Here is a 13841-nt window from a genome sequence, read left to right on the forward strand (position 1 = left end):
TGCTGCCTTTTGGGTTTACACAAAATTTCATTCAAGACGGCGATATCCGTCAAAAGCTTGTGAACGATACCATTTTCTCTCACAAAATACCCATGAGAGTTGAGTGGAGAAGTACATGGGAGGTGCCCCACCTTGTCCCCTCTTCCTTTTTATGAAAGGTCTTCAGCTTATATGACGGAATTAGCCCGTCACAAGCAAGACGTTTTAGTGGGTTTATCATAATTAGAAATTATTATTATTATTATTACTAGTATATATCCCGCGCGAATGCGCGGTATTTTAGATAGAAACATTAAAGAAAATAATAATAAAAATGATATTTAACTCAATTTGAAATTTAATTGTAAATTTATTATAATTAATATTTTGTATTAATTGGTGGAAAAGGAAAGTTCATTATAATCCAGATATAGATATAAGATAATGAAAGTCCAATAATAGATATGTTATAATAAAAGCCGAATTATAGCCAAATTAATTTAGGCGGGAAAATTCTGAGAACTCTTATTCTTTTAGTATAAGGGGGATTGAAATTATAACATGATTAATAATGTTTTTGGCCATCAACGTGCAACACGACACCTCGACACTTTATGTGAGTGGAGTATAACATAACGAATTTAAATTATGATAAGATTATCATACGGTTATTTATTTAACAATTTTTTTTGGTTATATATTTGGTGATTTTTTGTTAAATTGATATGATTATAATAAACAGATTCGTCTCATATTACATTTTTTTTCCGTCTCATATTACATTAACATTATATGCTACAGTATTTTTACGATATGGAATATAACTTTTAAATTAATTTAGTTTTGTATTGTCTTTAATAAAAGAAACAAAATTATGCTACCGACAATTTTGAGCACAACCAATCAAAATATTCCAACAAGTGCTAACCAAATATTCCACCAAAAGTAGCTTGGACAAAGAATATCTAATTTGGTTTGCTTACAACTACATACTAATTAAATTGTTCAAGCAATATTTAATTTTAGCGAATACAAGTACACTCTAACAGTTAACGATTTATTGCTTTGCAATAAAGTGAAAATTAGTTATTTTCTTAACTAAGCATAAATTAACTATATAAGTACATCGTAGATGAATTTATTTTTAATTTCGACTAGTACGGTTGTACAATAGAAGTATTTAATCAGACTACTATAATTATGCATTTAATAATGTACTACAAAAATAATATGAATTATAATTTTATAGTATCATAGGAAACTGAAAAAAGGAAACTAAAAGCGTAAAAAATATTTAATTTGGAGTAATTTGGTTAATTTTATAATAGTGAGTACTTTTTGAGATCAAGGATGATATTGCATATTTGCATTTCAAAAGTTTTTGCAAAAGGAGATTAATGAAGACCTTTTTAGGGATGAATGCACACGGATGACTAGCATCTTTAGGCTCGTTCACACCTTAACCCATTATTGACTTCACATTTCACAAGTACTCTAGCTTTCAAATTAAAAAATAAAAATAATAAATCACCACAATAATTTTAGAAAAAATATTGTAATTTTGTATTAAGAAAATGTACTATGTTTATTCTAAGGAAAAACAAGTACAAGCATGATTTAATAATAAAAGGTATGTTTTCACACAGTTTCAAAAAAAAAAAAGAATTATATTTACATTAATGTTACATGTGAGTTAAAATGGATATCAACCTATATTATCAACTCGGGTGTGAGTTATGTTTGACAGAACTAAAAAGTAGATGAAATCTGAAAAATTAGCTCAAAATAGTTAACCTAGTTGAAAAGCTAACTAAAAATTAGAAATTGATAAGTTTGTTGATAGATTAATACTGTTTGGTGAATTAGTAGAAATGGTATGATATTCGATAAAATGACATAAACCGACATGCTTTTATTATTGTTATAATTATTGAAGGGATATAAAACTTTAAAAGGAAGGCAAAGAAAATTCAGTTAACTAATAAGTTTATTTAGCTAATAAGTTAATTAATTAGCTATTAAATACTTACACAAAAATAAATTAGCTAAAATTTTGATCAAATAAACTATTTTTGTCAACTAAGCTAACTGAAATAACGTGTCAGATAGAGCTGTAATGTGCATGATAATGGATACTATATATACCTAGACCTAGCAAAATTGTCTTGACCTAAATGATCAAACCTATACCCGACCCAACACCCGAACTCAAGATCCAAGCCTGAACCAAACCAAATTGACTCATCGTAATATATAACCCGAATTGAATGTTTTTGGTTGCACGCATATTGTTATCTATTAGTAATAACTTGATAATAATTTACCTGAATACTGAAAAGACTTTCCACGAGCCGACTTGACACGAACTCTTACAAATCCAAAATTGACCCTATTCAAACTAATCCGATTCAAATCCAATTCGATTAACCCGTTTATCTGATCTAATCAGCTAGTCTTGCTATAGACGGATATATCCCTCCATAATTAAAGACGGGTCAAATAGCTTGAAAGTGGTGACATTTTTTGCCCCACTACCCCACTTGTTGTCTGTCCTATTAAGAATGTGGTATTGTATTTGACCCGTCTTTAATTATAAACGTATATGTGTTGTGTATAATGAGATTTTGGGCTGATCTAATATAGTACCATAGAAGAAAATAATATCAAGGTAGGAAGAAGGGCGGTCGAAAATGCAATAAATACAAAACCCCAAAAATAAAAAAAATAAAAAACCGTCCAATAAAACACTAGACCCGTACAAAACAAGCCACAAATTTCACCGGCATTTGCCAGTTTCCCTTGTCCAACCTTTTCCCCTCACACTTAAATTCCCCAAAATACCCTCCTTCCTTCATTCCTTCCTCCCACTTTTAAACCAAACACTCCTCTCCCTCTTTCTTTCCATTTCTTCACATTTCACACTCTCCTCAACAAAAAAAACCTCATTTCTCCAATATTATTTGATTTATGAAAAACAATTTCAAAAATTTAATAATATTAAAAATATGTCTAATTATCAACAAATTATAGATTTTTCAAATAATAATAATACTAATAATAACAATATAAATATAAATAATATGAATAAGAGCATATTCCAAGTTGCACCAACAAAAGAAATGGAAGCATATGAAATGAGTGGTGGATTTGATAACAAAACATATATGAGTAACTACTTTGTTGATTTACTTGGATTTTCTTCAGATTTATCCAATAATTCCTCTTCTTTATTCGATTCTCTACTTTCGCCAATATTATCATCTTCTCCTTCATTTCATCAACCGGATAATAACGATGATCTTTATCGGTTCCCGGTTTCGGCGTATCCGACTGTGACTGGAGAGTCGTCTGAGGTGGTTAACACGCCGACTCCGGCTACGCCGAATTCAGTATCAGTTTCGTCGTCGTCGTCGGATGCGGCTGAGAATCGGTGTGGTAAGAGTAAAGAGATTGTTAGTAAGGATGACGTGGTTGATGACGATCCTAATGATCTTGTTGAGGAAGACAAGTCTAAAAAACAGTAAGCTTCTTCTCTATTATCATAAACTATTATTTTTTTTTTTTTTAATATTATTTTAAGGGATTATTAAAATAAGTAATGATATCTCATTAAAATGAAACAGATAACATAAAAATCGTAAATACTTGTATAACGCAATCTTACATCAGCATATTATAAAACAAATAGTCTTATAAGAGACTAACTGTTTGAATAATTATATTTTTTTTTTTAAAAAAAAAAAATTTAAGAATAGCTACAAGATTAGTAAAATAGAGTTCAGAGGGGAAATCGAACTTGCGACCTATATATATTCACTCATCAGTAGAACTCTAAGCTCATTAACGAGTACGCAAATTCTCATTTGTGATGGACATATCCGTCGCAAGCTTACGACGGGTCAAATACTACCTATGTGGGGTAGATAAAACAAAAGCAGAGTGCCTAGAAAATAACAAACTGTTTTGTTTATTAACCCTAGGTACTATTTGACCCGTCACAAGCTTTTGACGGATATGCCCGTGTTGTAACGAGTAACGACTAGTCCACTAGGATAAGACTCTTTGGTAAATACGTCTTACAAAAAACTAACTGTTTACGAAAATATTGTAATGTTGAATGATTATATATATTTTTTTTTTTTTTACTAATGTAAGAATAACTACAAGATTAGTAAAATAGAGGTACGGAAAATCGAACTTGGGACCTATTTACTCATGAGTAGAACTCTGAGCTAATCATTCGACTAAGACTCTTCGATCAATAAATTAAATTAAAGTATGAGATATTATGTGGTGCTTTGTTTGATCTTTGCTAGGCTTAGCTTATTAGCTAAGGTGGGAAATGGGAAGTCAAGCCAAATATTATGGGGGAAGAAAACAATGAAGTTTAATAACTGGTCAACTGGCTTTGGTTTTTTGTTTAAAATTTAATAGCAGTCTTCCATTACTAATTAGTTTTTGTTTTAAATTATATATAGTTGATAATATAATGTGTATAGTATAATAGTAGGTGTCTAATTTTGTGGTGGGTTGGTGAAACATGAAAATGATAGATGTAAATAAGTTAAAAATGAGAGTGTGAATGTGAAATGTGTATGTGAATGTGTGTGTAGATTGAAGCTGAAAAAGAAGAACCAGAAAAGGCAGAAGGAGCCTAAAGTTGCGTTCAAAACTAAGAGTGAAGTTGACCACCTTGATGATGGCTACCGTTGGCGTAAGTACGGCCAAAAAGCCGTCAAGAACAGCCCCTTTCCTAGGTGCGTTCCTCATCACACAAATTATAGAATAAGACAGTCTTAAACTGGGAGTGCAGTAAAGCTGACTAAAGTTTCTCTGTATGTGTTTGTAGGAGTTACTACCGTTGCACTACATCGGCGTGTGGGGTGAAGAAGAGGGTGGAGCGGTCATGTGATGACCCGTCTACTGTGGTTACTACTTACGAGGGGCATCACACCCACCCGTGTCCAGTTATGACACGAGGAGGATATGGGTTCGGGATGACTGCTGGTCTCATCCCAAACCCAAGTATTCTAGATCAATGCAGCACTGGTTCATTTGCTGGAACCGGTGCTGCATTGTCATCGTCCTTCTTCTTTCATACACCACAATCTTTTCATCATCACAATAATCTTTACCAACAACATCCAACACAACTCCAAAGTTATTTTCACAATAATCAAATTCCATCCTCCATGAACTTCACTACCTCCACCAATGGTGGCCCAAATTCTACTCTAACATCAATGACAGGTGGTTCCTTGCACCGAGAAGCTCGAGACGATGGTCTTCTACAGGATATTATTGTTCCGTCTCAGATGCGAAACGATCATGACCATGGTCTAGCTGAACAAACACTTAAAGATGAAGGGAATTAATTATATATATACACACACTACTTTTCACTTAAAAGTATTGTGTTGAATTATGATTATTTGTCAAATATATTAGGATTATGTTTTTTTAGATTCTAACTTTTGAGCATTAGATTAGCTTGCTAGCAAAAAAGTGCTTCTATTTTAGAAGAGGACAAAGAAAACTCAATCTTCCAACATTGTCTCAAGGAAGCTCTTGCTTTGTATGTGGATCATTTCTTCTTGTAATTTCTCTGTATTGACTGTATATTAAGGTACTCCTATTTATTATTTAGTTTTATTATTAAGATTTTCGAGACGAAATTTAGAGTACAATTGCCATATTAATTAAAAACTTTTTAGAGGTTTTATATTTTTATGTTTTACCCATTCATTTGTTTACGTTTTATATTTTTTGTGAGAAGTATTTTAACTAAAGGTAAATAAATAATCGAGACGGAAGGGGTATGATTTAATATTAATTTGTTATTTTGTTGTAATTCTTTTGGGTGTTAACTAGGGTTAGCTAGGGTTTATCATTTATGTATGCAATGAAGACAACTCTTGAAGAGGGTAAGTTTGAGATTGGCTTCTCTTTTTGTGTGAAAATGTAGGAAAAAAGACAAGGGTATTTGACGAGCTTTGGGACTTGAACTTATGTTCTTCTTGTATAAGTTAGATAACAAGGAGAAACCCTAAAGATTTGAATGGGGTTTAGGGTTTGTTGAATAATTTCATAAAAGTTTTCTTTTTATATTTCTTTTTAACTTTTTACTTTAACTTTTTACTTCAACCTTGTGTGTTACTTGATTCATAATATAACGTTAGGACGTTATTAGATGATACTAGGCTTTTTCAAAAACACTATGTAATCTACATTATGTACATTATGTAGACTCCATAAGAAATATATTTAATTTTTGGAATATTGAAAAAAAACTATCGTCTCTTAGCTTTACCGATTGTCATTTGTATTATTATTATTATTATTATTATTATTATTATTATTGGCAATATTAAATGAAAATTTAGCAATATTATTTCTCAAGAAATTTGGTGATAATTTAGCAATCATTCACCCCTGTAACCTAGCGGTCAAGTGCATTTTTTTTATGACAAATGTTAAAAAGTTTGTTATACAAACTGGCCGGATGGTGGCTTTCTATGCCTACATACAATGTAATATTATTATTGACGGATTTTTTTTGGGTATAAAGGGAGCTAGATACAGGTTCATAAGGGTAAATGATGAGCTGTGTTTGATACGACTATCCAAATTAGAGTTTTATTTTTAATGACTTTATCAGTTATACTAGTTGATATCAGATTTAAGACCGGTCTACATGTATTGATGGAAACTTCCAGTGGCATAGTGTACCAAACTTTGTTGAGTCGCTTTGTAAAATAGATTGTGCAAATGTAGTTTTATCTTCCAACCCGCCCCCCTAATATACTTTGTAAAACTGATTTCATTTAGTTAATTCCGCACCCTTTTCACCAAAAAAAAAAAAAAAAAAAAAAAAAAAAAAACTAGTTGATATCCACAAATATTATTGATGAAATATAAACTATGGATATTCAAATTCATTTTGATGGTGTCTAAAGGATGGTTGATAAATGTTAGGTAAAAGGCACTAATGCACTATACACATACGCGTCTTATGAGTGGTATTACTTGGTGGCTGACCCTATAGTATGTTATGTGAAAAGGGCTTTATTTTGTGTTTACAAAACTCATATATGAAAGCATGCATATTACGCGTATACTCATCTCATAATACTCATGTTATGTTATGTTTGCATATATGGCCATTTTTGTGTGAGATTATTGTGTAAACAATCAAGCTATATCTATAATCAACTAACAAGTTGACATAAAATATCCTCGTACATATATAGAGGTCGTATATGAGTCTGTTAATAAAAAAAAAAGGGAATAGTCACTTTATTTCAGTATATATACTTCATATATGTGTTGCTACTAAAATAATTAAGAAAATATACTAAATAGTTATTATATTCCATAGGACGATTTTCACATATTACCATGTATTAACGTACATTCTTGGATGAAACTGTTCTATCTTGAGATCTAATTGTGTGTTTTTAGTTGTAAAACTCATATGAACTACCTCACATACCTATACCGAATAAATCTAAGTTGTAAATGTTCAAAGTTTTTCATACATAGCAATTATTTTATCGCTATAGGATCCTTACTAGTATTAGTGCCCGGCTTCGTCCGGGCTACCTCTACTTACCATTAAATTTTTTTTCATTAAATAAAATTACTTAAAGTTGTATAACCCATAAATTTATAATTAATATATTTTTCTATGACATATCCAAAAATTACGATGAAATAAATTTTGAGACAAATTAACTACTCCCGCTATTAATATTTTACTCTTATTAATGAAACAATAGTAATAACATTTCACTACTTGCCCGTAATCATTGTTACTTTCACTATTCTCGCCATAATTATTGTTACTGTCAATACTGCCGCATTAATATTGATAATTTCACTACTCCCACCATAAATATTGTTACTTTCACTATTTCCGCATTAATATTGATTATTTCACGACTCCCGGTGTTTTTTCTACCACTTTTACTAATCTCGCTAAAAATATTGTTACTTTTACTATTCAAATGAGTGATTACTATCATATAACTATATCCAATGTTACTACAATTCTTTTGTTTACTAACGAAATTAATTTTACTACTTAGGCATACAATTTTAAGAGGATTATATATTTATATAAATATATTACATATATGCATTAAATCAAATCGAAAGAATTATGCAATATTATATATTATGGAATCTAATTTGAATTATTTATAACCTACTTATATTATATTTTTGTATGTTAAATAATTAACATCTCTATACATCTAATAAACTATAAATGTTAATAAAACTGCATATATTTTAAATTTAATATATAATTTTATGATGATAATAATTAATACCATAAGTGTGCATGTTTATACTAATTAATTATTTTATTTTAAGGAAATTGACCATCTTTTAGTCTTCTATAAATATTTAAGAAAATTACCAAACATCTTCTTTCTTTTAGTCTCCTTGAAATTGACCATCTTAATTAATTATTTTACTTTAAGGAACCATGTTTTAGTCTCTTACAAATATTTAGGAAAATTACCAAGCTTTTATATAATTTAATTTTAACCTAAACTATATAATATTTGTATTGAAATCCTTTAATCGGGTCCATCACACGGTGCTAGTGATTTAAAACTATATAGTAAAATTAATTTGTATAACCTTATTTAATTACATTGAAGTTCCTTGATTTCTGGATTTAATATATAGTATTGATTGATTTCAGGTCGCCGTTACTTATTTTACCTTGAGATGAAGAAGTACAATTATCCTAATCTAAAACATAAATTTATATATTATCCATTGTCATCAATTGATCAATTCTAAATGTGCAACTAAAATGTCGTAGGCTGATTGAAAAGTTGCACTTTGTGTTGTTCTTAAATATCCAGGCTCAAAAAGTATAGTGCCTAATACTAACGTTGCTATAGGGCATGTCGATCTTTTCAATTGGGACAGTCTCAAACTTTTCAGACAAATGATTGTTGCAGCTCTCACTCTTATATTCGATCCATTGAACATTAACTAGCTGTACACGCTCCATTTTAGTACACATTCACATTCTCCACTAGTACTCCTCCCTTTATCTCTCTACGTCTTTTCCACTTGTTTCTAGGTATGGACCCTCTCCATTTCTCGGAAAAAATCGACGACTAAACGTTCTTAAATTTATTCTAAAAAGTAATGTTAATTTGAAAAGGAATAATATTAATGGTTGTGTGAAAGAAAATTAATTTCGTTATCAAGAAATGAAAAGAATTTTGTATCTCTGTTTTTACCCTTCTCCGGTGCTGATTTAATCTTTGTTTGTTGACGTTATATATTACGCGTTTATGTAAAAATTGTTGTACATATTAAGCAAGTACATTGATCTACTAGTTAATTTTTTTTATAGTTTTTGTTCCGGGTGTAATTCCAGAGCAGATTTGTTTACCACGTAAGCTTGGTGAAATGATGTCTTTCCTTGTCTCGACTCTTCCTTTCGGTCTCTCCTGAAACGATGAACAAACTGAGGGCTCGGCTTTGCACCGAGCGTACTCACTCCGACGCTCAAGTCAGTAAATTTAAAGGGATTAAGTTGTGTGTTACTTGACAAAGTATATTGTAGAGAGATAAGGGAGTTTATACCAGATGAATAGTGAGTTTTAGGTTAGATCCTGGATCCTTTTCTCAATGAGAGAAGTGGAGTATTTATAGACTTTCACCTTTTGTCACGTAGTGGCCAAGTGGGCCAAGTGGCGTAGCAGGTGGAAAGACTGTTCTACCCTCGGCCGAGGGACCCATGACAGGCCGGCGGACCCTGTTGACTCCATGCCGAGGGGTCTTGGATATGAGTACGCGGATATGTCTCCCGGCTGGCTAGTTGCCTAGCCGAGACCCAAGTGATCGGCCGACAGGCTGCGTCGGTTAGGCGGTCTAACATGTTGACTTGCTGTCTTTTGATCCTTGACCTTGCTCAATATGTTGACTCGGTCAGCGGGTGCAGAATATGCCCCATCAGTTTTGTCAAATCTCGATGAAATTTGTAATTGGTATGCAAATGATGATAAACCAAGGAGTGGACACATGAATCATCCAATATACTTATAACAAATAGATTTATTTTCATTCTTTATATTTCTTACATTGTTTTATGATAACAAGAAATTATTGCTACACTATAAAGCAAACTTATTTCGAGCGTGTACAGATTAATACGGAGTACAAAATAAATGTTTAAAAAAAATGAATTAAAGCCGATTCTAGATAAGATGACTATCATATCTTTTTTTTTTGGGTTTAACAAATTTTGATGTATGCAAATTGTCTATCTTTTGCTCAAACTGTTGAGACTCCACTATGACATGAAATTTTATTTTTTTAACATGTAATCTCAAAACTTCATAACTACGTAATTGTATTAAGTTCTAGCTTTATGTAAGAACGTAATAGTTTCAAATATGTCAATCAACTGTTTAGTTATTTTCTTTTGATTAGTAACAAGCTTAGGGACTTAAGCTGTTGCAACATTGCGCAGTCTAATAACATGTTCCAAAGTTCTTAGAATCAGAACTTTTCAAATTCATTTGTCGGTTGATATCCAGGTACAAATACCATTTACTACAAAAATTCAAATTTTTGGAGTGTCAACTTGACTTATAAACTGGAACTCTCAAAAATATCCGACTTATAGAACTGAATCTCTCAAACATATTCGACGATATGATCAATTAAGACTATTATACTCCATCCATTATTTTATTTGATTGTCTAGCAACCTATGTGGCTAACTTTCAACCAAAAAAACTCAACTAAAAAGGAAAAGGGATTTTCTAACATGTGCCCTTAGGACATATGATAATAAGCTAAATAGAGAAATATTGTTGAGAATATTTCATGATAAATTAGAGTTGAAACTCATATTTACCATAATTAGTGTAATAATCTTGAAAATCTTCCCCTATTTAGCATATTATCATATGATCTAAGGGTACATGTTAGAAAATTCCGATAATAAGCTAAAAACCCGGAAAGGGATTTTCTAACATGTACCCTAAGGGCACATGTTAGAAAAACCCGAAAATACTCCGTAGATACTAATAGACCGTAAAATGAAATAGATAAACTATTAACTAACAGGGAGAATTTAAGCTTTCCGTACATTGTTCACTGCTTGGTTAATTGGTTATTTCCAGTCGATCGAATTGGGATTGCAAAACTTAGGTCATATACGACCAACGTTGGAAAACGTTTGATTGAAACTTGAAAGAGCACCCAATAAAGCTGATGGGATTGGATTGTAGTAGCATGCGTGTTGGAATTAGACTTTTGAGTCTTGTTTTTCAGCTGCTACTTAATTATGTGCATTAAGAGGTGTGAATTTCAGTTTAGAGACTTAATCACTTCATTAATAAATCGATCTAACCGAGAAGGCGAGATTTCTTTGAAGACATTGATTAATGGGTTTTGATATATACGGAGTACAACCTATTGGGTTGTATTTAAGGAACTAAATATGGAAAGAATTTGTAAATATATGCATTAATTACATTGGATTGTGCATAATTTGGTCTTGAATTCCTAACTTAATACCAAATATAGAAGATATTAAATGCTTAAATACAACCCAATGGGTTGTATATATCAAAACCCTTGATTAATAGACTATTCGTCATACTTCCTCTATTTTTTTTTTCCTTCCCATTTCTTAAAATTATGAGATGAAAGTTTGAAACTGAGAAAGGATAGAAAACCGAGTATGTTAGGTTACAGGGGCATCTTAAAACAAATGGAGGCCCGGTGCTAGGGCTGAGCATCGGTTCAAGACCGGGCCGGACCGGACCGAAACCGAAAATAAAATTTTTGTGGACCGAAGACCGGACCTAAAACTTTCGGTTTTGGACTGAACCAAACCCGAAATATTCATTCACTATTTCGTGTATGATAATTACATTTAAGTTTCACTAAATTAAATGTCGATGAATAATTAGACGATTGTTTTTGAGAAAAAAATACTCAATATTAATTTATAATGTCTTGTAAAGATAAAATGATAATTTACTTTATAATATTCTAATGGTAGTCTTTAGAAACATAAAATTTGGTCCATTTGGTCCGGACTTAAAATATCCGGGTTTGGTCCGGACCGGATCGAAGACCGAAAACTCAAAAAATGAGGACCGAGGACCGGACCTAAAAAATTCGGTCCGGGTTTGGTCCAGACCAAATGGTCCGGTCCGGTCCATTTTTTCGGTGCGGACCTAAACTTGCTCACCCCTACCCGGTGCGACACGGGAAAATGAGGCCCCAAATATGAATGCACAAGTCTATTACAGTTCAATGTTTGTATTGAATTTTATTTATAAAAGCTTGTAATCCGGCGATCAAAAGCGGAGGCCCGGTTTCCACGCCGTGGTTGCCCGTAGCCTTAGACACCCTGTTAGGTTATTATCTCATACATACTCGCCTATTGATCAAATATCTATGTTTGCTTAATATCTAATTCACAAAATAGCTCAGAGTAAAATTTGATCGAAATGACTAATCTTATATATACTTCTTATTCAAGTTATAAGTCGAAAAATAAGTTAAAAACCTGCAAATTAAACTCCACTTCACTTACCAGTAGTTCTCTAAAATTACCTTACACAATAATGATAAGAAACAGATCTATACAATTTTAATAATAATCTATTTTTACTAAATGAAAAGTTAGATACTTACAAAATCCGTTTTACAAACATCTTGTATGTGTAAGGCGAATTTATATTCACTTAATTAGCCAAACTGTCGAATACCTATAATTGATATAAAGACTACTGTTAAAAACTTTTAGCAAAAAATATCTTCAAATTGACATTTCAACATCAAAATGATATAATGACTGTTAAAAAGAATATTCACAATAGCTGGAGATTATAAAGTAATTGCTCTAGGGTTAACATCACCTTTCAATCATTTAGACTTTTCTCGGACTTTTTTAACATTATATTACGATACCTATTTATTTTTGTATTTCGAAAAATATTTATCCCAACTATTTTCTTAGGTGTATGAGGGAATCTTTGAAAATTTGGAAAAACAATTATTTACCATTTTGGTATTGCTTTTTTTTTTTTTTTTTTTTTTGGGAATATGTCATCGAGTAGATTCATGTTCAAATGTGGGTTAGGTGTCTTTAAACTAGGTTAGTTATGTATAGACATGGTCATGAGACGAGTCGGGTTAGGTCTAGCTCACTTAACCTTGAATCGGCTGGTGAGGAGGTGGACTTTACCAACTTGGGTATGAGATGGGTTAGCCGGACAAGCTAGACCGTTTATAATGGGCTTGGGAGGATTGGGCTGAAAACTTGGAGGGTGAGTCAGCCGGTGGGGAAGTTGGCCATGACAAGTGGGAAATTGGGCTTGGGAAAACGTGCCCCATGAGCTAGGCTGGGGGACATCGGCCCGCATAGGTGGCTAGAACAAAATTTATTTCATCGTAATTTTAGAATATGTCATAGAAAAATATTTTAATGATAAATTTATGGGTTAAACAACTTTAACTAATTTTATTTAATGAAAAAAAAAATTAATGGTAAGTAGAGGTAGCCCGGGCGAAGCCGGGCACCAATACTAGTAATAATAAAAAAGAATGGAAACGGCATAATAAGATAATAAGAATTGGAACCGTTACAATAATAATAAGACAAAATGATAACAGTTCTTTATTAAACCGTTATCATATTACCTATATCAACAACAATAGAATTTGCCTAGCGCTACACTTATCGTTGTACACTACATCTCTAGTTCTCTACGGTTGACTTATCACATGTGATAAAATATTCTATCAATTTCTTATCTTGTCTAACTATCCTTAAATATATTTTGTATTAACAAAAATTTTAGGTA

General features: G+C 31.8%; 1 protein-coding gene across 1 annotated transcript; it reads left to right on the plus strand.

The window, feature by feature from the left end:
* Nucleotides 1–2822: 2822 nt before the first annotated feature.
* Nucleotides 2823–5674, plus strand: LOC141622258 (putative WRKY transcription factor 48). The gene is made up of 3 exons (XM_074438303.1): nucleotides 2823–3499; nucleotides 4593–4736; nucleotides 4829–5674. The coding sequence occupies exons 1-3, from the start codon at nucleotides 2985–2987 to the stop codon at nucleotides 5352–5354; spliced, it is 1185 nt and encodes a 394-aa protein (XP_074294404.1). The 5' UTR covers nucleotides 2823–2984; the 3' UTR covers nucleotides 5355–5674.
* The last annotated feature ends 8167 nt before the right edge of the window (nucleotides 5675–13841 follow it).

Source organism: Silene latifolia, chromosome X (genome assembly GCF_048544455.1).
Source record: "Silene latifolia isolate original U9 population chromosome X, ASM4854445v1, whole genome shotgun sequence".
Lineage (NCBI taxonomy): Eukaryota > Viridiplantae > Streptophyta > Magnoliopsida > Caryophyllales > Caryophyllaceae > Silene > Silene latifolia.

What these genes read in the sequence shown, in the direction of transcription:
- LOC141622258 (XM_074438303.1), top strand. Translation starts at nt 2,985, where the DNA reads ATGTCTAATTATCAACAAATTATAGATTTTTCAAATAATAATAATACT. An exon ending in GAAGACAAGTCTAAAAAACA is followed by an intron (nt 3,500 to 4,592) that starts GTAAGCTTCTTC and finishes ATGTGTGTGTAG; the next exon opens with ATTGAAGCTGAAAAAGAAGA. An exon ending in AAGAACAGCCCCTTTCCTAG is followed by an intron (nt 4,737 to 4,828) that starts GTGCGTTCCTCA and finishes ATGTGTTTGTAG; the next exon opens with GAGTTACTACCGTTGCACTA.